Source organism: Natrix helvetica, assembly GCF_964273705.1.
Source record: "Natrix helvetica genome assembly, chromosome: 8".
In the NCBI taxonomy this organism is placed as follows: domain Eukaryota; kingdom Metazoa; phylum Chordata; class Lepidosauria; order Squamata; family Natricidae; genus Natrix; species Natrix helvetica.
In genome coordinates, this window is record NC_138559.1 from 27,873,158 (window position 1) to 27,896,427 (window position 23,270).

At 55.3% G+C, this 23,270-nt stretch overlaps 2 protein-coding genes across 2 annotated transcripts; both read right to left on the reverse strand.

Annotated features, from left to right (window-relative positions):
• Positions 1-11,031: 11,031 nt before the first annotated feature.
• BUD13 (BUD13 homolog) lies at positions 11,032-16,664 on the reverse strand. The gene is made up of 11 exons (XM_081961189.1): positions 16,258-16,664; positions 15,823-15,922; positions 15,439-15,523; positions 14,982-15,036; positions 14,392-14,678; positions 13,916-14,253; positions 13,648-13,750; positions 13,167-13,305; positions 12,721-12,908; positions 12,308-12,389; positions 11,032-11,799 (listed from the first exon to the last, which is right to left on the reverse strand). The coding sequence occupies exons 1-11, from the start codon at positions 16,467-16,469 to the stop codon at positions 11,706-11,708; spliced, it is 1,683 nt and encodes a 560-aa protein (XP_081817315.1). The 5' UTR covers positions 16,470-16,664; the 3' UTR covers positions 11,032-11,705.
• A 773-nt stretch (positions 16,665-17,437) lies between these two features.
• On the reverse strand, positions 17,438-22,011 carry ZPR1 (ZPR1 zinc finger). Its single transcript, XM_081961332.1, has 14 exons — positions 21,855-22,011; positions 21,591-21,752; positions 21,274-21,364; positions 20,603-20,673; positions 20,153-20,239; positions 19,934-20,056; positions 19,744-19,797; positions 19,569-19,635; positions 19,273-19,343; positions 19,101-19,190; positions 18,907-19,017; positions 18,534-18,620; positions 18,325-18,390; positions 17,438-17,743 (listed from the first exon to the last, which is right to left on the reverse strand). Exons 1-14 carry the CDS (start codon positions 21,975-21,977, stop codon positions 17,609-17,611), a joined length of 1,338 nt encoding a protein of 445 aa, XP_081817458.1. The 5' UTR covers positions 21,978-22,011; the 3' UTR covers positions 17,438-17,608.
• Between the last annotated feature and the right edge of the window lie 1,259 nt (positions 22,012-23,270).

Consider the following 23,270-nt stretch of genomic DNA (forward strand, 5'->3'; position numbering starts at 1 on the left):
CGTAGCCTGGACTCCCCATAGAGGCGAGGCTGGCCTGGACCCGGTTCGCAGAGAGAGGAGGCCGCACCGCATCCGCCCCTGGCAGACATTTCTCCAGGCCTTGCAAGGTGGAAGTCAGGAATCCTGGTCTCCCTTGAGTCATTGTCCTCATCTTCATGGGAAGTCCAGTCAAAAGGTAACTGAGCTACGGATCCTTCTCCACTGAAGGAGCCGATTCTGTAATAAGCCAAGGTGGATGCCATCAGCCGTCCCAAGACCCTGAATGACTCAGGGATGGCTCCAGACAAAATGAGGGAGGGAGGGAGGCCAACAGCACACAGGGTAAGAAGGGAGAGTTGGCTGCTGGGCAATGTTGGAAACGCCTTTCCGACCATGGGTCATTTGAAGCTTCTAAAGGTTAGCCACTGACCTGTTGTCCCCGATGGCTTCTGGCTGACGCCAGCAAGACTCTTCTGGGTTGGTCCTGGGACTCCGTCCACTTCACACAGTCCAGGTGCCTCCCCCCCTCCCATCTCAGACCTGCAGAGACTCTTCACCTCTCCTACCTGGTGCCTTGGAACTCCCGGGGGGAGGCCCCCAGCCTGGCAAAGGCAGGAGGGCCCCAGTGCTGCCCCTGGCTTGGCTGCAGCAGCAGTGGGGAGGCAGCTCCGTGGCAGCTGGATGGGCCCAAACTCTGATAAGGGAGAATAATAACCTGTCAGAGATATATATGATGTGCGTTTGCTTTCCAAACAGACTATATATTGGAATAATTCATCAGCCTGCTTGGCATCTGGGTACTGAGGAGGGCAGGGAGCTGCCAAGAGGAGGAGGTGATGGAGCAGGAAGACGCACGAGAGAATGAAACGCAAACCTTGGAGTGGGGGAGGAGTCCCCGGAATGAGGAAGGAGCCTGGAGTAAACTCTTTGGAGGAATGGTCGTGGTTGCCACCCATGGAGCACAAGGCTTCAGAGCCCAGCCACACGGAGGGTTTCTCGGCTGAGGCTCACTGGTTCTGGAGGCTGCTATGCTCCCTCAGAGGATGGGCCTCCATGGCTCCCTGGCGGAGAACAGCTGAAGCCAGCACTCCCCTCGGCTGGGAGACGTCTCTCGGGGGCCCTGCTGCTTTGCAGCCAATCTGTAGGTCCTTGGAGACTGGCCCGCGTCCTTGCCCGCCCAGCCCAGCCCAGCTGTTTCCATGCAGAGCTGGGCTGTGGAACTGCCACTGGTTTCCACGGCAACTGGAGGTTTGGGGAGACCAACTTCAGAGCAGAAGCAATTTGTGGAAATAAGTCACCAGCCGTGGAGTTTGCTCTGAACAGAAGGCATGAAGTCCCTGGGCTGTGAAAGGGACAAGAGTCTGATTCTGCCTGGGGGTGGGGGGTGGGGGGAAATCATCTCCTCTCCCCAAAATCCCTGATGCTACTGGGTGAGCAGCAGGGACCCTCCCCCAAGCCAGGCAGGTCAGTGGGAGGTAAGTGTGCACAGAGTCCCACAAACTCAGCATCACCAAACCTGGGCAGATTACACATGAAGGGGGCTGAGGAAGGGGGCCAGGACCGACAACGGCATTGTAACAGAACAAATATCACTCTGGGCCTCCTAAGATGGTCTTAACTGGAAGCAGCTCTCAGGTACAGCTCTTCCCATCTCTCTGCCCAGCAGACGCTCCCTGGAGACGCCAAGCATGGCGTGTAAAACCCCACCACTTCTGCGCATTCCAGCTAGAAAGATGCCACTGCTCCGTGGCTCCTTGGGGATCTGAGCCTAATGCTTTGTGAGAACATCCTACTTATTTAACTCAAATATTTATATCCTGCCAGGCAGTTTACAAAGTTCTACAGGACTATGCAATTAAATTGCCAAGCTTAAAATAGCACAAGAAATATATTCATTAGTATTTAGAGATAGTTAAAACCAAATGTTCTGGTATTAAAAACATGTTTCCTCTTGCTACTTAAATGGTGAAAAAAGGAAGAAAAATTGGGAGACTTTGCTAGGTCCAGGATTTCTCTCAGCCACGGGAGCTCACTGACTTGTTTGAGTTCACCCACTTCACTAAACTGAAAACTAAGTAAATGGGCCAAATTCAAAGGATTAAACTGAACCAGGTTTTTTAGGTCCTGTAGCTGCATCCACACATTCTGAGCCAATGTTGCATGTGAATGCAGTTACTGGGTGGCTGTTACTCAACCAAAAGCTTATTGCTATGAGGACAAAACGGGAAGCAGCCTGATAGTCTACCTTGAGGTCAATTTGGGATGAAAAGAGGAAGAGGCCCCTACTTCTCCTGAGAAGCTATTCCTCAACCAGGTGGCCCCTCTGAGCCATTCTGTGGCAAGGACCAGCAATGGACTCGTCTGGCAGCCCTTGATGGGCTCCTCTATCCCATGGGTTCTGCCAACCCTTTGATCTTCACACAACCAATCCAGGTGTTGGCAAGACTGGTGTTCTCTTGCTAAGCCTTTGCAGTGGATTCCTCTTTCCCTTTCCACAAACACAGAGGGAACGCCCAGGAACATCATGGGCTACAGGTCTTTCCTTTGCAAACCAAGGAGAGGTGGAGTGTATCGCAAATGGCAAAAAATAAGAAAACAAAACCCACCAAACCAGAAAACCGAAAAGCCGGCAACCGCTGGGGCTTCAGCTCAAGAGGGAAGAAGCTGCCAGAGACAAAGGGAAGTGGAGGTGGCTGAAAGCGAACGCTTGCTCACGGCCACCTCCTGCTTCGACTCCCTGCTGGGGGATCTTAGCAGCTCAATATGAAATTGCTTATGAATGGGTGCAATTTGGGGAAATGATGGCAAAGCTTGCCTGGAACGCAGCGGAGAAGCGGCCTGCCAACAGAGGCCACGCAGCGCTTCCTTTATAAGATGATTTGTCAACTGACAAGCAGTTCTCTCACACCAATTTGGGGCTCTGATTTGCCAGCAACTTTTTAATCCTTGAGTTGTTGCTGGATAAAGTGTCTGCTTTCATCCAAGTGGCAGGATGGGAGCATAAACACGGCCATCGCTTCTGCTTTCAGCACCACGGACAGAGGCGGAGGCAGCCGAGCCCAGCAGGAGGGTCCCACCCGCCAACCGCCTCCCCCTCCACCACCCAGACCTTGTTTTTCCAAGGGGGGCGTTCACTGGGCTTGCCAGGGCAGGGGGCCTCTCCAGAAAAAAAAGGGGGGGATGCTTTCCTGGTACTGCCTTTTCTTTGCCTCCAAGAAGGTAAAAAATTGAGGGTCTCTTAAGGGGCCACCTGGAGCTCCTCTAAGGTCAAGGCCAGCCTTGGAGAACCGGTTTCACTTCTTGAAAAAAGGCACCGATCAAAGCAGCCGCGTCCTTGTTGTCCTCCCATCTGGTGGGCCTGTGGGCTCTACATCCGCTCCTCCATTGCAGAGAATTCCTGCCTCTCCCCCCCCTCCGGGACTCCCTCTGCCGCACCCACAATTGCTTGTGGGCCCCACGGATAACAGGGAGCAGCAGAGACGCGTGCGAGGAAGCCTCATTTATCCATTTAACAAGAGAGACTTTTGTTGCAGTGTCCAAAGGTTTCACTGGCCCCATCAGAGGGCATCAAAAGCAGGAGCAGCAGATATGGGCGGAGAGGTGGGATGGAGGAGCAACACAGACTAGAGAGCATCATGGTGATGCTGGTGAAGGCAGCCAAGAGGCGAAAGTGCTCCAGAGACACAACTGGCGGTTGACCCATGGGGTAGCAGGGCTACCTTTCCATGGGGCTGCTGTATATAGCGAGGGTGGGCTTCTGGGTATCTCCCCAAGCAGCCCCCAAAGGGAAGCGGCTGAGTGCAGCAAAAAACCCATGAAATTGGCCCCTAAGAAACCACCACAAAGATGGCCAGAGGGATCAGGCTGCCCTGGGGCTCCTGCCCTCTTCCCCTAGGCAGCAGCAGAGGGGAGCTGACTCATCAGCGTTGCACAAATGCCCAGCGATTCATGAAAATGGAAAACACCCTCTTTGCCCACGGAAGAGGTTGCTCAAGAACTTCACATGGCACAGGAAGCCTCTAGGCTGCCCATGTCGCTCTTTGACCCCCTGCAGCCCCCCCTCCTCTCCCTCCCACTCAGTCCCTTTGACTGCACAGCCAACAACTTCGCAAGGATGACAGCTCACCACGTCCACAACTTCAGAGACTGGAGGGCGGCAGGCAAAGCCCCTTGAATTCAGCCAAGAAAACGGGAACAGGAGCGGCAGGCAGGGGTGAGTGATGGCTCTGAGATGCGCTGGGGGAAACCAATGGCCGGAGTCACTGGCAAAGAATTGTTCTGAGGACGGAAACATATTGGTGCGTTTAGAGGGGAAGCCCTCCTGGGGTCCTGACTGCTTTTCCCTCAAGGGAGGGTGGCAAGTTCCCATCGTTGCAGTCCATCAGCCGTAGAGGCGAGTTGCGCTTTGTTCAAGCAAATCCATTTGTGACTTTTCAGCCTGGGTACCACATCTGGCAACTTCTCTTCTTCCCCAGAGGGGCCGATAAAGTAAATCCCACTAACTCGTCCATTTCCAGCTGACCGGCAGCTTCTTATCAGCAGTGCCAGGTGTTGGCCAGCTGTGGAAGGCAGGCCTGATGTTCTGCCCCACCCCAACCTGGTTCCTTCCACCTGTCAGGGATTCGGGGATTCCAGCTGCCCCCTCCCCCCAGGCGGGCTCTACACTTTGCAGGAGGCAGCGAGGAAAAAGTCCCTGGATTCCCCTGGAGGGCTGCTCTCCCTTCACTGGCCAGCAGGTGTCGTTCTTGCTTCGTGAGCAGAGAGGAAAACAGGCTGAGAACTAAAAGGCCCAGGCAACCCCTGTTGTCCGCTGGGCTCCAGCTCAGATCTCTCGCCTTTGCACAGCTTAAATGGAGGAGATGGTTGAGCAGCTTCTGGACACACCCCAAATGCTCTTTGTAGCAGAGGTCTCAGTCTTTGTAGCAGCCCAGCCCGGTTCTTCATCCCAGGTGGCCTCACCTGCCTGCCAATCGAGAAGAAGTCGTAAAAAGCCACACAGCTCTGCCAACTCACTTCTGTGCCCTGGGGGTGGGGGGGGAGAGGAACGTGGACTGGCTGCAGCCTCAGAGCTGCCCTTTGGGGTGGGCAGTGCCCTCCACCCAGAGAGGGCCCCCCCCCTCCCTTCTCCATCCAGAGCCAGGACAGAAGCAGGAAAAGCAACAAAGCCTCCGGCTGACAAGGGAGGGTCCCACTAGGAAAGGGGCAGAGTAATTAATGGAAGAGCTATTGAGAAATGGGTTTCCTTTCTCAGCCTAACCCCACATCATATTAGCCAAGGTTATTACAGTCATAATCAGGCCCGCTTGAAGTTCAGATTGGATTTCTTTGCTTCAGTGCCACCAATTTAGAAAGCCATTAATAGAAAAGATAAACTTTGATAGCACAAATCAAGAGGCTTTGTGTTTATTTACTAGTCTTAAGACATGGAGACTCTTCCTGGCAACCGACTCGCCTCAGCTGTCTCCTAACTTAGACGGACTGTCCTCTGGACCAAACCAACCTCTCACTGGGGACCACGGAAGCACCCCAATGTCCAGGGGCAAGAAGGGCTTCCAGTTGGCCCCTTGAGCAGCTGCTTCAGTGCCCTGGGAAGGGAAGGCATCGCTCCCTCTTAATTCGGGTTCAACTTAGCCAGCCTTGATCCAGTGCTATCAAAAGCTTCCAACATGGTGGCTGTGAATCCGGATGAACTGCAGGGGGTGACCAAGGAGGCAGGCAAGACCAGAATCCCTGGCCTCTCTTAGGGCAAACCCCACGGGGGGTGGGGGGGTCCACCAGCAGCCCAAAGAATTTCATGACTGTTTCATGAATTTCATTCTGCAGAAGCATCCCTTTGCTAACTTCTTTCAGTCAAGATGGCTGGAGGTCCGAGAGTGGCCGGACACACCTCGCTCTGCTGTGTTTGGCTGCAGGGCAATCCATGCTCAGGAGGAGGAGGAGCTTCGGGAAGACCCATCCGTCTTCCCACGCGAGCATCTCTAACGAGAAAGACAGACAGACTTAGGAAGGGGGCTTCCCAACCCTCCTGCTTCCAAGCACAGGTTCTGCTCAGCTCCACCTGGGCAGCCCAGCTGCATTTATCTGGACGAGATCTTCACGGGGGGGGGGGGGGGGTGTGGAGGGAACATCCCTCTGCCCCCTTCCTCCACTTCCCCCGTCTGCTGGGTTTCATTGTGTCCCATTGTCAATGCATCAATGCTCCCTGTGCTGGCTTTGAAGCAATTATCCGGCTGTGGCAGAGCCTCAGAGCAGCTGTGCGTGCCACAGACAGCACCGTCTCAGCACGCGTCTTATCAGTCCGGCGTTAGGCTAATGAGTTTTATTGAATTCCATTCTTCGCCTGTATGAATGGGCCTCGAGCAAGGAGAACGTCAGCAGAAGCCTGGAGCTGTTCACACCCACCCCGTTGCACCTTCCACGGATGTGGTCAGAGGGGCCTCTGCTGCCTGGGAACAGCAGCCAATAAGGCGCCCGAAGGGTCAAGGCTTCCCTCCCTGAGAGAGGGGGCTCCTTGGCAACCGGGCAGGAAGGGACTCTTCCCCCCAAGTCGCCCAATTGTTCCTACGTGGATTGGGAGCATCTCTGCGCATTCCTCTCTATTTCTCCCTTCTTCAAATGCAGACCTTCCCTGTGACTAGTCTGCATGGAGCTCTATAAACTCTGCAGTGAGCAGCAATACGGGCCCCACCCCCCCCACCTCAAAAATTCACCCAGGAGGCCCAGAGGGGATCTTCTTCCACAAAGAGACGCAGCAGCTTTTCTGGTGCTCCAAGTCCACATGGGCACCTCATGGCTTCCTCCACCTGAGCGGGGGGGGGGGGGCTCCTTTGACTGTGGCCCCTTTCCTGCCCATCCACCGCAGGGAGAGGCTGGCCCCCACTGCTGCAATGGAGAAGAGGGACAAGCAGGGGGGGCGCAGATCGCTCTGGAGGCCACGGGGCTGTGCTCAGGGGTCTTGGGGTGCTGTTACCATCCGCAGCAGGATCTCCACACATTTTCAGCCATTTTCTTTTCATGGGGGGCTGTAAGGAGATGGGTGCCAGAAGAGAAAGGCTTCTGACCCTTTAGAAAGTTGGGTTGGAAGCAGAGATGCGGCTGCTAAAGATGACCTCTTCCCTACTTCCCTTTCCCTGGAAAGTGTTGGCTTCCACCCTGGAGGCCTTGGGATTTCATTATTTACCTCCCACGTAGCCTTTGAGGGATCGGAGCCTCAGCTGAGAGAGCTGCCGCAGGCACGCAACAAGACGGAGACATAATTAATTGCATTAAAACAGTTTCAATAGGAGACATGTTACAAGGCTGTTTGTCAAAGCAGGGCAAACCAAAGAAAGAGAAGTCAGCCTTGCAGAGCAGCCAGCAGGGGGGTGGGGGTGGGGGGAGGACACTCTCTGGCCAGCCAAATGGAAGCCTGTCCGGTCATCGGCCTGCCTGCTCAGAGGTAGAACAGAATCAATGGCAGAAGGAAGAAAGGCGAGCCAAACCATTCTATTTCCCGGATGGCACACAGCTAAAAGGCCTTAATGAACCGAAATGGGGATTTATTTGGCTTAACTCTTGTTCAGGGTAAATGGTGGAAAGTGTGATTGAAATCATCATAAAGAATCAACTTTCCTGCCTCACGGGCTGACAGCCTCAGCAAGCGGGTGGGCAGGGGATCTACGAGGCCACCAGCCTTTCCAAGGGGAGAAGCAAAGTCTCCAGGGAAAACCTGATCATCCTGGATGGGAATCTTTGTGGAGCAGGAGGCGGAATCGACAGGCAGAGCTAAGAACAGACAGCGGGGGAGGAAGCCTCCCCCCAGGCACCAGCAGCTGCGACTGGCTTGTTCGGACACGACTTGGAATTAAGGGGAACTAAGAGGCAGTCAAGCTGGTTGGTGACCCCACACATTCACTCACTCTCTCACACACACACAAAGTTGGGGGGGGAGAAAAATCCCCAAAGAAATCACCCACTAGAAGAAAAGGGGAATTAAAATGGGAAATGCCCTTTGGGGTCGGCAAATGCTTGTCAGTCCACACAGAGGTCAAGAAGCCCCGTCCTTCTTTTCTGTTTTTCCAGCATCCCGAATGGGAATGGCCAATTCATTTCAACGAAAGGAGGGCGATGTACCTGCAACCACCAGAGGAAACGTGGCCAGGTCACTGAGGAAGCAACTCTGGGGACAGAAGGCGGCCCAGCGTAAAAGGTGGGTCCAGCTGGAGGAACTGCCTGGGAAGAAAAGGGCCTCCCCTGCTTCTGTTGTTGGAAGTTTCTAAAAAGGCCTTTTGCGGCACCCGGAGACAGACAATTCCTCCCCCTCCTGGGCTTCCCTACATTCCCTGGTTCCAGAGAAAGAAGAAGAGAATTCTTCTTGGGAAGAAGAGCCTCGCGGAAGGAGCGACAGAGCTGGGAAAGAAAGGGACTGGAAGGGGAGAGGGAGGGAGGCCGGCTGGCCAAGGCAGCTGTTGTTGGGGCCCCTGTCAGGCTTTTCAAGGTGGGGCCCAAAGGCCCTGGAGGGTCGGTTTGCCTTTTGTCTCTCTGTGGATCTTCCTCCACCCCACCCTCCTCTGCCTACAATGCTTTTAATGCCGAGAAGAGAAGATGGCCAGGAGACGGAGCATCCATTCTGGATTAACAAGGTTATTAGCACTTCATTATCAGAGGTGCCTATAACTGAAAAGGAGCCATCAATGCCCCACCCCCACCAATTCTCTGAGCTCCTTGAGGCCGGCTGGGGGCTTCCTTTCCTTTTCCTTTCCTTCCTATGATTCACAGGAGGGCCATCCTTATAAATATTAAAGCCTCTTGTTTAAGAGGACTGCAGGGAGCAGCCGGACGACCTGGAAAAAAGGAAACAGTGGAAGGAAAAGGGAGAAGACGGAATTGCTTTCCAAGTGGCCAGCAAAAGGCAGCCATTGGGGTTCAGGGTAAACAAGCCGTTTCCCCGCAGAGAAATCGCTTACTAGCAGGTGGGGCAAGGAAGGGGGATCTGAAGAGCCGAAACCGGATTTCCCTTTGTAACAATAAAGCCAGCCTTGCAGGAACAAAAAGGTTTTACAATAAACCACCCCAGGTAAAGCAGAGAGGCCTTCTCCTGCTGGAGGAGTCCCACAACCCGCAGCCTGGCACCAGACGGAGCAAGGAGGACACACCTGGAGGAACTTCAAAGGTGAACCTGGGCCCCGACTGAGGTTTGCTGCCCCCTGATGGCCGTTCCATGAACAGCGGCCCTCTGGGAGCACGACTGAACTGGTCACTAACAGCCGGCTAAGATCTCCTGAGGCCTGTGTCCAGCTGGCCCAGGGGCCTCCTTCTTCCCCTCCATCCTTCCTAAGCAGCCTTGGCCCAGCAGATGAGTAATATTTACCCAACAGCTGAGAAAAGAGGGGGGTCCCCTCAGCCAAACTCTGATCTGCCTTTTGTACAAGGGGAGAGGGATGGATTTCCCTGACTTGCTTCACCTCTTAGCGGAAAGGGCATCCAGTCATCCGGCTCCAAGGCCTGGCGCAAAGCAGAGGCGCAGCCAGTCCCTCCCGTTATCTTCCCGCCCAGGGGGAGAGCTGGTCATGGGCAGGGAGGTGGGGGAACCAGGCCTGGCATCCACCTCTTGCTCCGCCTGTCCAGCATGCTTCTGCTGAAGGGGGTGAGGAAGACCGGGGGGGGGGGGGGGCTCCTGGGCACATCGAGAGCTAAGCCCTTAATCCTAACTAAACACATTACCAAGGAGCTCATCAACAAAAATCTCATTATGATGTGCGAGGCCAGGCTTAATTGCTTGTCCCTGACATGCACGATGGACAACGTAAGCTTATTACCCAGTTTAAGCTTATTATTATCATCACCATCGTCCGGCTTCCTGTCAAAAATATAAAACAGTCAAACAACGGAAGGGGAATTAACAGCCAAACAGCCAGGCAAGCGATCTCCCTTCACAAAAGAGCTGACACTGCAGGGCAGCAGCCCCAGGCCCGGAAAAGGAGGAGGTGCCACAAGCCCCAGTGCTAACCATCCCCCTTTCCCCCCCCCACGCTTTCCAGGGCTTCAGCTGGGAGGGAGCTGGGGCCAAGGACCCTCTTCTGGGGCTCCCCACTTCCTTTGGAAGGACCTGGCCAGGGCAGGGCAGTCCTTCCCTTGAATCGCCCTTCCAGCCTCGCTGCCTCCCACTTTTTCTCCCATCCCTAATTAAACTGCGCTAACAAGGCAAGCGGGATGGCAAAGCCGGCTGCATCAGACACCACCACCCGCCCACGCTGGCCCTCTGCCAACAAATCACACACAAAGGATGTTTACAATAATGCCCAATTTGTCCGATTGTTGCCCATTTTTCTACCTGCCTCCTTTGCCTCACGATCAGCTTGCTGGGGTTGGCCATGACAGGGAAGGACAGGAGCTTAGAAATGATTTCCACACCTCCCACTCCTGCGGCTGATCCAAGATGACCCATGTTCCTGGGCCATTCCCCAAATGGATGCCCTTCCCTCAGCAGCAGCTGGAGACAAGCCCCCACACACACACACACAAAGGCCCTTCTCTCCCCTCCTTGCTCTGGAGCCCCCACCACACTCTCAGAAGCCACTGATGGGAGACCCCCCCCCAATGCATAGCCATGGGGCACAGGGACAATGCCCCCCCCCCAGTACAACGGCTCAGCTTCCCCCCCCACCCCCCGGCTCTTCGGGAAAACTCTGAGACAAGAACGCTGCTGCTCCAGAGCCAGTTCCCTCCCTGCGTGACCGAGGCAAACTTTGCCCAACAAGAGCTGCCCGCAAAAGGCCCCTGACACAACCACAGGGACAACCCTAAACAGACACGTCCACAGAGCCCATTTCTGCAGCTTTCAGGGGTGCACAGAAAAAGTGTCCTGGATTTACGCTGCAGAAGCAGTGAGAACTGCAACATGTCAAATGTTGGCCGGGAAGTTCTCTGGAGTCTGCAAACGAAGAAAAGCTGCTTCCATCCCCACAGAAAGGAAGAGGTGCCTTAAACAGACAAGTCAACAGAGCCCGTTTCTCTCACTTCCTGCTACCGACACAGAAGTAGGAAGTCTCAAAAACAAACACAGGTGCAGCCTTAGGAAAAAAGAAACCTGTTATTTACAAACCATATACTTAAACTGCATCAAGTACTGAAAATCTGTGGAGAGCAGCTCTGCAGAACCTGCTTTCTCTGGAGCGTCCTTTGCGCTTCTCTGCAGCTTTCAGGGATGCCCAGAAAATGCGTCCTGGGTTTACGCTGCAGAAGCAGTGAGAATAGAGAGCACTGCTCTTCTGCTTTGGCCAAAAAGGAGATGGCAGCCGAATTCCACTCTGCCAGCAAGTCCTTTAAGGAGAACTCGTTGAAGGAACAGATGCCACGGAAGTTCCCAAGAGCCGAGAGGGGGAGGATGCTTCGCACCAGGAAAGCCCCGCAAGCGAACCATTCAATGGGAGACACAGAGCACGGAGACAAGAGCCGTGTCTTCTCCGCGTCTCTCCCTCCCCAAAGTACCCGGCCACTGGGACAAGAGGTGACGACCAGGCGCAGCATCCTCCCCCTGCCCTGCGAGTGCTGCCTTTCGGCTGGGCCGACGTCCGGGGGCCTCCGTTCCAACGGCTTCAAAAACCCTCTGCATTCCGGGGCTCCTGTGAAGCTGCGCTGGGCACAGAGGCTTCCCTGCAGATTCTAGGAGGTGAACTCCAGGAGGAGGAAGTATCCCGCTTCTGCAGGGGCCTTTAAATATCTTTGTCCCGTTTTGGCCCAGATGCTCACATGTCTTCCACGCTCCACTTGTACGCGAGCTCCTGTGTCGCTTTTTTACTTGCTATTCTGGCAAAGCGCTTCTTCTCAAAACCGTTGGATCTGCAGAAGCAGAAGGAAACAGCTGCCAGACGGGACCTCTGAGTGATGCAGAGTTATGGGGGAACTAGATGGCTTGCACGGCACCTTCCAAGTACCAAATTAGGACAGTGGGGAGAACAGGCAACTCCCACCCAGAGGGGCCCACCTAAATCTGCACAGAAACCCTTTTGCCTCTCAGGTTCCTGGAGAAAAGATCAAAGGAATGCAAGGCTGTAGTGTGGAGTCCCTGGTGCTCTCTGAGCTTGGCGATTTGCTTGCAGACATTTTATTACCCAACTAGATAACATCATCAGGGCCGGTGAGTGAAGGATTTGCTCCCTGTTCATGTGTAGCCACATAACCAACCAGTGCTTGCAGGGTTAGGATTAAGGTTAGGACAAGGCTGTAGCTTAAGGGGAAAAAACCTGTAGCCGTGAGTCAACGCTGCAAGCAGAGGCATGGGCCCTTCCTCCAGGCCTTTGAGACACAGAACTGAGGGATCCCCATTCTGTCAGAAAGAGCGACTTACCTGTCTACTCCATCCCAGCGATAGCCTGGCCAGATGTTAAACCTGTTCAGAGGGGGTGCTGGCCCGTTATACTTCGGCTTTTCTGGAGGAAAGGGAAGGAAACAAACAAGGGAAGGTTTCTCTTTTTTCCTTTCAGGCAATTAGAGGTGGTTTACTGATGATATTAGATGCCTGGGCAAGAGGCAGACAACATCACTCTGGCAAGCTAGAAAAACCAACCAGGGAGCAAAAAAGTGATTAAATGGCCAAATGTCTTTTTCTGCATCTGCCGCTTTTAGATGTCTACCGCCCATTCCCTTGTGGGCAATTTCCCACCGTTACACCCAGACCTTCTTCCCTAAAACCTTTTGGTCACAATTTCTATGCTGGCTGCCGCTTTTGATGGTTGCCTGCCTGAGGCTGCGAGTGCTGACCTTTGGTGCCTTGCCCCTCCTTGGCCACCTTCTTCTTCCTCATGAAGTCGGCCATGGGGTCTCCTTCTCGCTCCTGCTCCCGCAGCATCTGATCCAAGTCCTGGTCATCGATGTACCTCGCCAGGGGCTTCTGCATTTCCTTCACTGCATCTTCCACATTTTGCTGCTGCTGCCTGCTCTGTGCCAGGCTTGGAAAAGACGCAGAGTGCGCATTACGAGGCGGTAGGAGGCAAGGCCCCCACTCTCGAAACCACTGCCCAGAAGAGCTTAGCAAGAGAGCCCACCAACATGCAGGAAGCCTCCACCCTCCACTTCAGGCCCAAAGGCAGCTAAGCGGCAGGTCCTCGCAAAACCTCACTTTGAGATTCCGGCACTTGCTAGCCTGCTGGAAGCCAACATGGGCCCTAAGATCCCTAAGGCCCTTTTCCCAGAAACTGCCAGCTCACCCTTTGCCCCACTTGGCGTACTGCTCGTCTCGCTCAGACTTCTCTTCTGCTCTCTTGCGCTGCTCCAGCCGCTCCTGCTTCAGGTCCCTCTTACGGCCCATCTCATCCCGGAAAACTGTCTTCGCATGCCGAGATTCGTCTGAAGGGAAATGGATATATCAGAGCATTTAAAAGCAGCCACGCAGGTAAGGGTGCTTCCAGGTGGAGGTCTCTTTTCACTTCCACTACAGATTCTCGCAGAAACAGCAAAACCATAATAGGGAAGAGAGGAAACGGATCCCCCACAGAATCCCAAGAAAGAAGTCTCAGGTTTTAATAATGCAAGCACAATGTGGAAGTCTCTATAGTCAGTCCACCTACTGCCCTGGACGTCCAACAAACTGGCCACATGGACCAGATTCTGCCTAGAAAAAGCTGGGCTGAAGCACAGAAGCTTGGGCTATGGATGCGCCACGCAATTTCAAGATCTAGAAATTCTCACCCTCCAGATGTTTGCTATTGTTGCTGCTGCCAGCCTTATGTTCCTGCCGCTCCCTTCTCAACAGATCAGCTGATACCAAGCCAGCTTTGCCCCCTGACAGCATCTGAGAAACACACAAGGTGGAATCAGAGTGAGAGGCATGTCCCATAAATCATTCATTCACGGAACAGCCTATTGCCTCCTGGCTGCCTCAACTGGAGCAAGACTTTCTCCCTGCAACAGGGCACCGCAGCACGTTTCAGGTCCTTGCTGGAAGCCAAAGCCTCACCCTCTGGCTGCTCCCGTTGGACTCCATGGCCTGATGACGTGGCAAGACAATCGAGGGACTCCTGGAGTTGTGGCCTTTCTTTTTTGGATCTGCTCCTCTTCGGGGAGGAGATAAGTCCGAATCTGAAGATCTGTGCCGATTCCTTCTAGGAGGCGAGAGATCAGAAGGAGAATTTGGTCGCCGTGTGCCTGGTCGGCCTGTGGCCCGGGGTGGCAAAAGGTCTGAATCTGAGGTGGCTTCAGCTCTCCTCCTTGTCGGAGAAGAGCCAGAACTGGATTCCGAATCATGTCTCTGTCGCTTCCTTAGTGATGCTGCTGTTGGCTGGGACTGCAGGGTGCCTGGGAAATCCATGAAGAAAAAGGGACATTTTCAGAATGCATCACCAAGGATAGCTGATGGTTGCCAAGGTATCACTGAGGGGTTCGGACAACTCACACCCCAAACTATGGGAGGTACTTTAGCACGGGGCTACTCACTCCTGGATGGCAGCCCCTTCTGAGGTAGCAGCAAGTCTCCCTCCGGACGAGATGCTTTCTTGCAAGGCAGCAACACATCAGCACCAGCCGTTGCCTTATACTTCTGGCCAGCTGAGCGTTCGTCTGAGAACAATTCACGCTGGCTTCCACTCGAACCTTTGGCACGATGCGTGCCTCCTGCTGATGGCTCTCTTTTAGGGGACAGATCAGGCTGGGCATGACGGGCTCTCCTAGGCGGGGACTGGTCCAACAAATGCTTTTTTTCATTTGTTCTGAAGGTTTCTGAACTGAGTAAGGTAACAAAAGCAACAATCTAAGTTTCTAACAAATGTATCGATTTTCAATTAGCATTATATTGCAAGGTAAGTTTTATATATTCTTGTTTCTTGCCTGGTTACTGAATAAGAATCTTAGGAAAAATTCTCCTGATCCTAGAACTGTCTGGCTTATTCAGCAATCTGGCAATAGCATATAACATCAAGCAACACAAGTATATCAACCCTGAGCTACAAATATTATCCTTGATTAAAACAAGCAATAGCCGGAAAGATTAGGTTGTGAGCTACTCAGCTAACGTTCCCACATCTCACCTGCTTATTGATGCGGTTGCCGTAGAATGTCCAAAAGATGGCTCTTCATTTTGATCTTTAAAAAGAAACATAAAGCCTTCTTAATACACAAGGCATTCCTAATTGTCTCTCTTCATATGGCCGTTTCCCAAAATGTAGAAATTACAACTTGCAGAATTCCTAAAGAGCAAGCAAAGGCGTGGGGATCAGGCAGGTGCCAAATTTGTTTCTGAAGAAAGCTTATTTCCAGGATTTTTTTATAAACAAAATGGTTTTTTCAAAGGAAAGTAAAATGTGGCCCACGACTTTCCTTCCAAACCATTCCAGCTTTCACCTTTTAAAGTGCCTTTTCAGCCAGTGCAACCCGAACCCTCTTTGCTCAAAGCCTGGATGAGGCAGAGGACGCATGCAGCAAATCCAGCTCAAGGATCTCACACACAATGAAACCATTCTCTCAGAGAAGCTCCAAACTGCTAACCTCCTAATAACTTCCATTTGTTACTTCCTCGGAAAGTTTCCATCCATTTAACTTCATCTGGCCGTTCATCAATAAATTCAGCCACCTAGAAACAACAGATGAGACAGGAGGGTTTTTTCTCTGCATGGCTAAAAGTTCTCCTACCAAGCAACCCGTTAAACGATTCCCTGAGGATCGGTTCCAACACCGGGAAGGCAAAATCTCGGATCCCGGTGACCGAGCCAGATTGGATCGTGCAGCCAGTTAAGCCGTTTCCCCTCCATTGGCCCTGCCTGTCTCATCGCTTTGCTTTGGCACCTGACCATGGAACATAAGCCATAACCCTCCGCACTGCAGACAACCAGCCAGGAAAGTCCAGGCGAGGCCCGGCCGCCCCTGACTCACCACGGGCAGGTCGCTCTCGTCCGCCTCTTCCTCCTCCTCATTGCCCTCATCGGCAGGCCGGCTCTTCCAGCTCACGTCGTCGTCATCCACGATGCGCATCCTGCGGGCGGGAAAAGAGCTCTTCGGCACCGGTCCAGGCGCGCCACGCCCGGAGGGAGGAGAAGCCCCGGGACCCCCGGCCGCATCCCCCCCCTACAGCTCCCGCTTGAGCCAAAGGGCTGGCAGGGCGGCCCTTCCGTAGGCGGGGAACTCCCGCCAGGGGCCCCCTCCGAGCGGACCCAGCCGCCCCTTCGGGGAAGCGGCCAAGCGGGCCAGGGTTCCGGGGCCGCGCAGGGAGGCCGACCCTCCGGGCTTCTCGCCGGCCTCGAGGGACGCCAAGCAGCGGCTGGTCCAGGCTCAGGCGGACCGGAGGCCCGCAAGGCCGAATTCACTCACCGGCCCGCCGCCGCCGCCGCCTTCTTCCGCCGCCGCTTCTTGCCCGCCTCGGCATCGCCGCCCTCCAGGTAGCGTCGCCGCAGATACTCGGCCTTGGAGAGGCTGGAAGCCGTCGCCATCTTCTCTGGAGACGCGGAAGCGGAAATGGGGCAGCCGGCCCCTCTCTGTGGTCGTCTCCGGGGCACGATGGCGCCCTCTGGCGGCGCCCGCATCCTGGGAAGCGGCTCTCTCGTTTCCCTGGGTTAGGATGTCGGTCGTCGGGAGTTCCAGGCGGACGGGCTTCCCTGTGACCGCGGCCGGCAGGGGGTTGGGCAGGTGCCCCTGCAGCGGAGCTCGGCCTGCCTCTCAAGGCGCCAGCAGACCCCCAAAAGCAGCTGCGGTTGCCCCTCCGCAGGCGCCGCTTCCCAGCCAGTCTCCGGCCCCGAGGAGCCAGTCCCGCTCCGACCACCCTGATGGCCAAGAGCCCCGCCCCTTCCCAAAGTGGGGGCGGAGCATGCAAGCCAGACCTGCTGCAAAGCCCCAGGAATCAGTAGCCCTCCCGCCATGTCGCCCCACCCCCGCCGCCCCCAAGTGCGAAGCCTTTCGGCCATTCAAACAGGCGTTGCTTGGGTGGAGCCGCTCCTTTCATCTGCGGCACCAGCTAAGTGGCTGGAGAAAGGCAACCAGGAGGCTGCTTTGCTATGGAAGCCGCACAAGTGGAGGTACGCTCTGCATCTAGAGGTCTTCCCAGCCCTAAGCACCTCGGTTGTGTTTAGAACACAAAGGAAATCCCCAGGCTTGCTCTGAAGGATTAGAGGTTAGCACCAGAGCAGTTTTGGCTCAGTGATCTGTTGCCTTCCTTGGTTAGGTATAATTTTTATTATTCCAGCATTAACTTTGCTAAGGGCCCAGAGTCTCTTCAGAAGGTCCCAGCCAGGACATGGCCACCCTCTCGTATTGTAGGGCTCCCAGTTGCTGCAACCCCTGAATCTACCACTCCACCAGCAGGACACAGGAGAGTTGTAGGCATTATCAGCATGGCTCTTGGTAGTACAAGGGCAGCATGCGAACTCTTGAGGGAGAAGAGTCTTTGCCCCCTTGGGCTCAGAAGGAAAAAGGCAGGAAGCCAGAAGTCACTGCTTCTTCACCCAGGAACCCCCTGTAGAACCCTAACGCGTCCCTTTAAGACAAGGACACCGACTTCCCTGCTTCAGTTTTAATAGTGGAGTCCTGCCAGCTGCCTTCTATGTGTGGGACAGAGTCAATCTTGACATGACAACAAGCTACTGCTTGCCAAAGAAAAGTGTGTGGAGGAAATCTTGAAACTCAACAGTCTATTGCTTTCCACGCGGTGTCCAGGTGGTCAGCTTGGCTACTGAGGGGAAGAAACATCTGCCTCGTAGCCCTCTGTTTTCATGTCATTCAGGCCCAGCTCCTCGTTCTGTTCAAACCGCCGCTCGTATCGCTCCACACACAACTCCGGGTCTCCTTCAGGAGCATAGAGATTCTGGAAGTGCAAAGACAAGACTATGAGGCAGCAGCCAACATGCAATAAATCCCCAGGGTTTGCAGTCTTTTGTCCAAATCTGGTAGCATTCCTTTTAAGAACAGGTCTTGGGTTTATTTTTTAAAAAGGCAAAATCGAACGTGCAAAGAATCATCTACACCATTATTTAAAATGTGCACAACAGGATAACATAAAAAGTGTCCTTCAGGCGTCTTCCCTGGAAACATCAAGATCAGCCTTCCCCAACCCAACACTGGCCAAAGTGCCCAATTGGCACATCCGAAGAACGCCAGAACAATGCCAAACACAACCCAACAGTTCAACAATGAAGGCCAAACAATTTCACCAGAGAGGGGTAGACTTTAGAGCCTCCTCCTCCTCCCTCCTGCCCACAGGGACATTCCATAACAGAGTCTGCTTGGAAGCCCCAAGGCCAGGTGTAAACGTATGTCTGCCCTTCCCTGAGCCACTACAGGAAACATGAAATAGCGGCATTTTTAAACAAAATACCCAATACCTCTTTTAAAAGTTGGTGACCCTTTCCCTTTTCCGCCCAGGTTATTTGCATCCATTTGCCTCACCTGAAGGTAACTGTTTCCTGCAGGGTCATCCAGAATAAGATGCACCTTCACCTGCCCATCTACGATCTGGCAGAAGAAGAAAAGAGAAGGTCTCTCCATCTGACCACAGAAAGCATCACCCGTGAAACGCAAGGCTAACCGTCCCTCCTGCAAAGGGCCTGCAGGGGACTGGTGCTAGTAGCACGAGGGGCATGCAAAGGCGGCCTTACCTGCTGGAGCTTCCTCCCAAAAGCGTGCAGTTTTGCTGCTTTGTCAGGGCAAGAGGCGTCCCCCAGGGTGAAAGGGTTCTTCTCCACCTGCGGGAGAGGCGGCTGGGGGTTAGGCCCAACGCAGAGGCAACGCCTCCAAGTCCTGCTCTCCCAGGTCACCCTAAGGCAACAGCTCTCTGATCAGCAGACCCAGGCTCCCCCAAGATCAGTGCTCTGCCTTCTGCCCAGATGCCGCAAGTCAAAAGGCAGGAGCAGCTCAGCCCAAGGCCAGGGCTTCCACGCTCCCCTCTAGTTCAGCTGATCTCCAGTTCCTTCATTGGAAGAAATGTGGTATTACAGGACAGACCTCCAATTCTCGCTCAGATTCACTCACCAGAGCCTGGATGTCCTTCAGCAACCCTTCTAGAGTGGTGAATTTTCCACCCAGAGCTCCCATTCCTAACTCAAACTCCAGCTCTGGAATCTCTACCATGCAGGTTTCCGACTGCAAAAGAGAGAGAGAACCTCATTTGTTTCCAGGCCTTCACAGGAAGTGCAAATGTCGGAACTGAGGGAAGGAAGCGTCACCTTTAGAACGTCCCTTGTCATGTCTGCAGGGCCCGTCACATGAAGGGTGATCTTGGTTCCCAAAGGCTCGATGCCTCCCCCGGATTTTACCTAAGGCAATAAAGGGGGGGGGGGATGTCTTAAGCGGTAACATGAGCCTCGATGACCCACCTGCCAGAACGAAAAGACTCACCTCGTTTGTTCTGTGCCCACAGGCATCGCAGTTTGTAGCCATGATGACGACTTCCTTGAAATGGGGAATCTCTGAGGAGAAGCAGTAAAGAAAAACTCCACCATGCAGACTCATCAGCCCCGCTCCCCAGCCCTCTTGCTCCACTCCCCACGCGTGGCCTTGGGGGCAGGGGAGGAGCCCGGTCAGCTCCCTCTGCCCTCCAGGAGCCAGCGCCCACGCCAGGGCCGTGGGTATTTTGGGCCCCCATTATAGGGCTGGTGCAGGCAAGCAGCGTCCCCCGCAGGCTCAAAGGATACGCACCAGCTTCATGTTTGTGCTGGCGGGAGCGTTGCATTCGGGACAGTTGGTGCTGAACTGCAGTACCTGGTAGAAGAAAAGCCACCCTGAGGCGCCTCCGCTCCTGACTGGACGGGCACCAGTCCAAAGGGGAACTCTGCCACCCAATTGCCAGCCCCTGCACCACCTGCTCACCTCGTTCCTCAGGTCCTCTGCAGAGTCGGCTGAATCCTCCTCCAAGCCCTCTTCCTGGGGAGGGGGGGGGGACAGAGGGGTCCGTAAGCATTTGGCATGCAGACCCTCAGGGCTTGCAAGAGAGCTCAGAGGCCACAGGAACAGCAGGAGGCTGCGCCCACGCAAGGCCTGTCCAAGCCCTGCCTGTTACCTCTATTCCAAGCAGAGCTGCTTGCTGGGCTGTCCTCCTGTAATGGGTGATCTCCAGGGCCTCGTCCTTCTGCGGCGCATGAGGGTTCTCCACAAAACTGTTTCCCGAAGGATCATCAAGAATCTGGAGAGGGAAAGAGGTGCCACCGAAATCACTCTTTTGCCGGCATGAACATCGCCTGCAGGTGGAGGCGGCTCTCAGCACCGCAAGGCAACTTACAAATGTGAAAGCCGACTCCGCTTCCTTCAGGCCTTTCAACTTGGAGATGAATTCGTCGATTTTTCCTGCCACTTCAGTGTCCATTTTCTATGGCCAAAAAGCAGAAACAGCTGGCTTGCTTTCCCAGTGGAAGCAGCACACAGAGACACAGGGCAGCCCCCTTCTAGGCCCCCAACTGGGGCTGTTCCTCCAGAAAGGCGATGCTGCAGTAAGAATCTTAAGCCACCAGTCAAAACCCCCAGGGCTGGCTTGTTCCTTTTCTGGCAGGCCCCACACAGGGCCAGGCCATGGACTGGGGACCCCTATTCTAAACCAGCCTTTGGAGGGTTTTTTGCCCAGGTGGCAGGAAGCCTATCTGCAATTAACACAGTCAAATGCCAAGCTAGAAAGTTGCCCCATGTGAGGAAAGTGTGGCCCCCTCCATTTCCCAGATTCCTTCGAGCCACTTACTCTGCGGTCAGGCTGATCCTGCTCCAGCCCTGCTATTGCTCTGTCAAGGATCCCTTCCAGGGTGGTAAGAACTGATGGGAGGGAAAGGGGGGAAACAGCCATGATTACTCCATGCTTCCAGACAATCACAAAGTTTCTTCCAACCAGACAAGTAAAATAACTATCCTTACTATGAAAAAAAAGCCCAAACTAATAATATGGCCTCCTGCCAGATCGTCTCGGGCAAGCCAGGGCTCAGAAAGAAGGTTGCAGCTTCTATCCCTCAAACGATGGCAACACACACCAGGCATTCTCCCCCTTTTCTAACCACAAGCCTCCCCCCTTGTGCCCTAGTTCCAATCGGCCTGGAAAATAGCAGCAGATGGCAGCTCAACCCCGCAGATTAAAGCCGCACTTCCTCAGAGCCAAAAAGGAAGCCAGCTTGGAAAGGAGCCTACGCTCCCCTCCTCAGCCCAAAAGAAAGCTAGCCAGGAGCCACAGCACACGGTTACCAAAATCTCCTGGAGGCAGATGCAGCCCCCTGCCCAGCACTCTCTCAGGAGGGGGGCCTCGCCCACCAGAGGTTCCTCCTCCATGGGTCTCCTCCAGGAAAGCAGGAAGGCACACGGGGGGGGCTCCTCTCCGATGTCCCTCCCCCGCCCCAAAAGGTCCTAGCAGGGCTTCACACCCACCTCCCTTCTGAGAAAAAGCGGGGATTTCGAAGTCCAGCTCCGGGACACCAGCGGTGGCACTGTCCGTCTTCACCACCGCCCTGTTCATGTCCTGGGGGGGGGGGGAGAGGATCAGGAGCGGTGACTGTGCCCTAGGAGGAGGGGAGGGGGCAGCGCGGCCTTGGGGAAGCCGCTTTCCCGGGGCTCCCTTCACCAACAGCCGCCCCCAAAGCCCCCGGGGGGAGAGAAGCGCCTCTGGGACTCCCCCGCCCTCCTTCTACGGGGCGCTGGCCTTGGGGGGGGGCGTGTCCGGAGTCCCCCCTCCCCAGCCGGCCCACCTGCCGGCTCTTGACGGCCAGCGCGTAGCGGACCCCGCGGGCCTGGATGCGTCCGGCCGACTGAACCTCGGCGTTGCTCCAGCCGCAGCTGCCGCAGGCGAAGGAGCTGACGATGACCTCCCGGAAGAAGGGGATGCGGGTCAGCAGGAGCCGCGTGGCGCCCTGCGGGGAGGGAGAGGCTGAGGCCCGCCCGGGCTCCCCGGCAACCCCGCCGGAGCCCCGCCGGCACCGCCCCACCGGCACCGGGAAGCGCCGCGGCCTCACCTGGCGGAAGCAGGCCATGCACAGCGACTCCAGCTCGGTCGGCAGCTGCTCCTCGTCGTCGGCGCTCAGCGGGTGGAACGGCCCCCCCGCCGCGACCCCTGGCTCCCACCCCACCGCCGCCATGCCTCCCGCAGCCTCCGCGCCGGCTTCCGCTTCCGGCGGAAGGAGGACCCGGCGCCGCTGTGACGTCACCCTCGGGCGCCCCGCCGTGAGCGTCAAGAGGTGGCTCGCGGGCGCCCCTCCCTCCTTCCCCAAGGGGCGGCCGGGAGGCCAAATGAATGGGCTGGAAGGGGCCTCGGAGGTCCTCTAGTCCAGCCCCCTGCTCCAGCGGGCGACCAGCCCTCCAGCCTCTTCTCCAAAGAGCCCCACAACCTCTGGAGGGCAGGAGGAGCCCCAGGAGTGGCCGCCCAGAGTTCCCACCCGCGGCCTCTGGTCCTTCCCATCCTTGGGTGCCTCGGAGGTCTCTCCCCCCTTCTCTGGGGCAGCCCCTGAAATATTGGAAGACGGCATCATGCCCCCCCCCCTCCGTCTCTTCATTGAGCCAGAGATCCCCCCCCCCCCGCTCCCTGCATCCGTTGGTCTCGGTCGGGGGGTTCAGAAGGAGACCCGGTAGCAGAAACGTTGGGCAGTTTGGCAAAGGCCACCTCTGACTGGCCCCGCCCCTCTCTGTCCTCTGCCTTCTGAGTCCCAGCTGATTTTGCAGTATCCCTCCCCTGCCACGCCCACCAAGCCACGCCCACAGAGCAGAGTAAAAAGAGGTTGACCCCTACCACTGTCCATAATTCCCACCCCCCCCCCCCCGATTGCTCTTCTCTGCCCCTTCCCAGAGGCTCGGCCTCTTTTTTATAATATGGTGACCAAAGTAGATCCAGTATTCCTTGTCTGGACACTTAAGGTGATCCCTGAGGCAAAGGCGGGAAAGCCAGCGGGAGACCTGGCGGTCCAGGAAAGCTGCCTGCTGAGCAAGGGACGGGCAGTGGGAAGCTCCCTCCTTTGGGCAGGCCTAGCCAGTTTGAGGCCGCTGCCATCCTTGGCACTGGGGGGGTGGGTGGCTGCAGAGCCTTGGCGCTCCTTCCTGGGTGGGGTTTCTGCCCCACAGTCACTTGTGGCTTGGTCATCCCCAGATTGGGCTCCTGCCGCAAGGGTTATGCCATCGGGCTGTTGTTATTTAACTCTGCTGTTTTTCTCAGCCTTTGTTTTCTTTTTTAAATGTTTATTAATATTTTACAGATAGTTTTTATTGTGTGCCACCTAAAGTCACTTTTGTGCGGGACGGGCAGCCCTGTGCAGTTGAAGAATAAATAAAACCTGATGGAGAGCCCCTTCCCCCGAGCCCCCCTCCCTGTTTGTTCTCTTGCCTCCACCCCGTCAGGATCCCTCCCAAGCGCCCGTCCCCTCCGCCCTCAAGAGACAGAG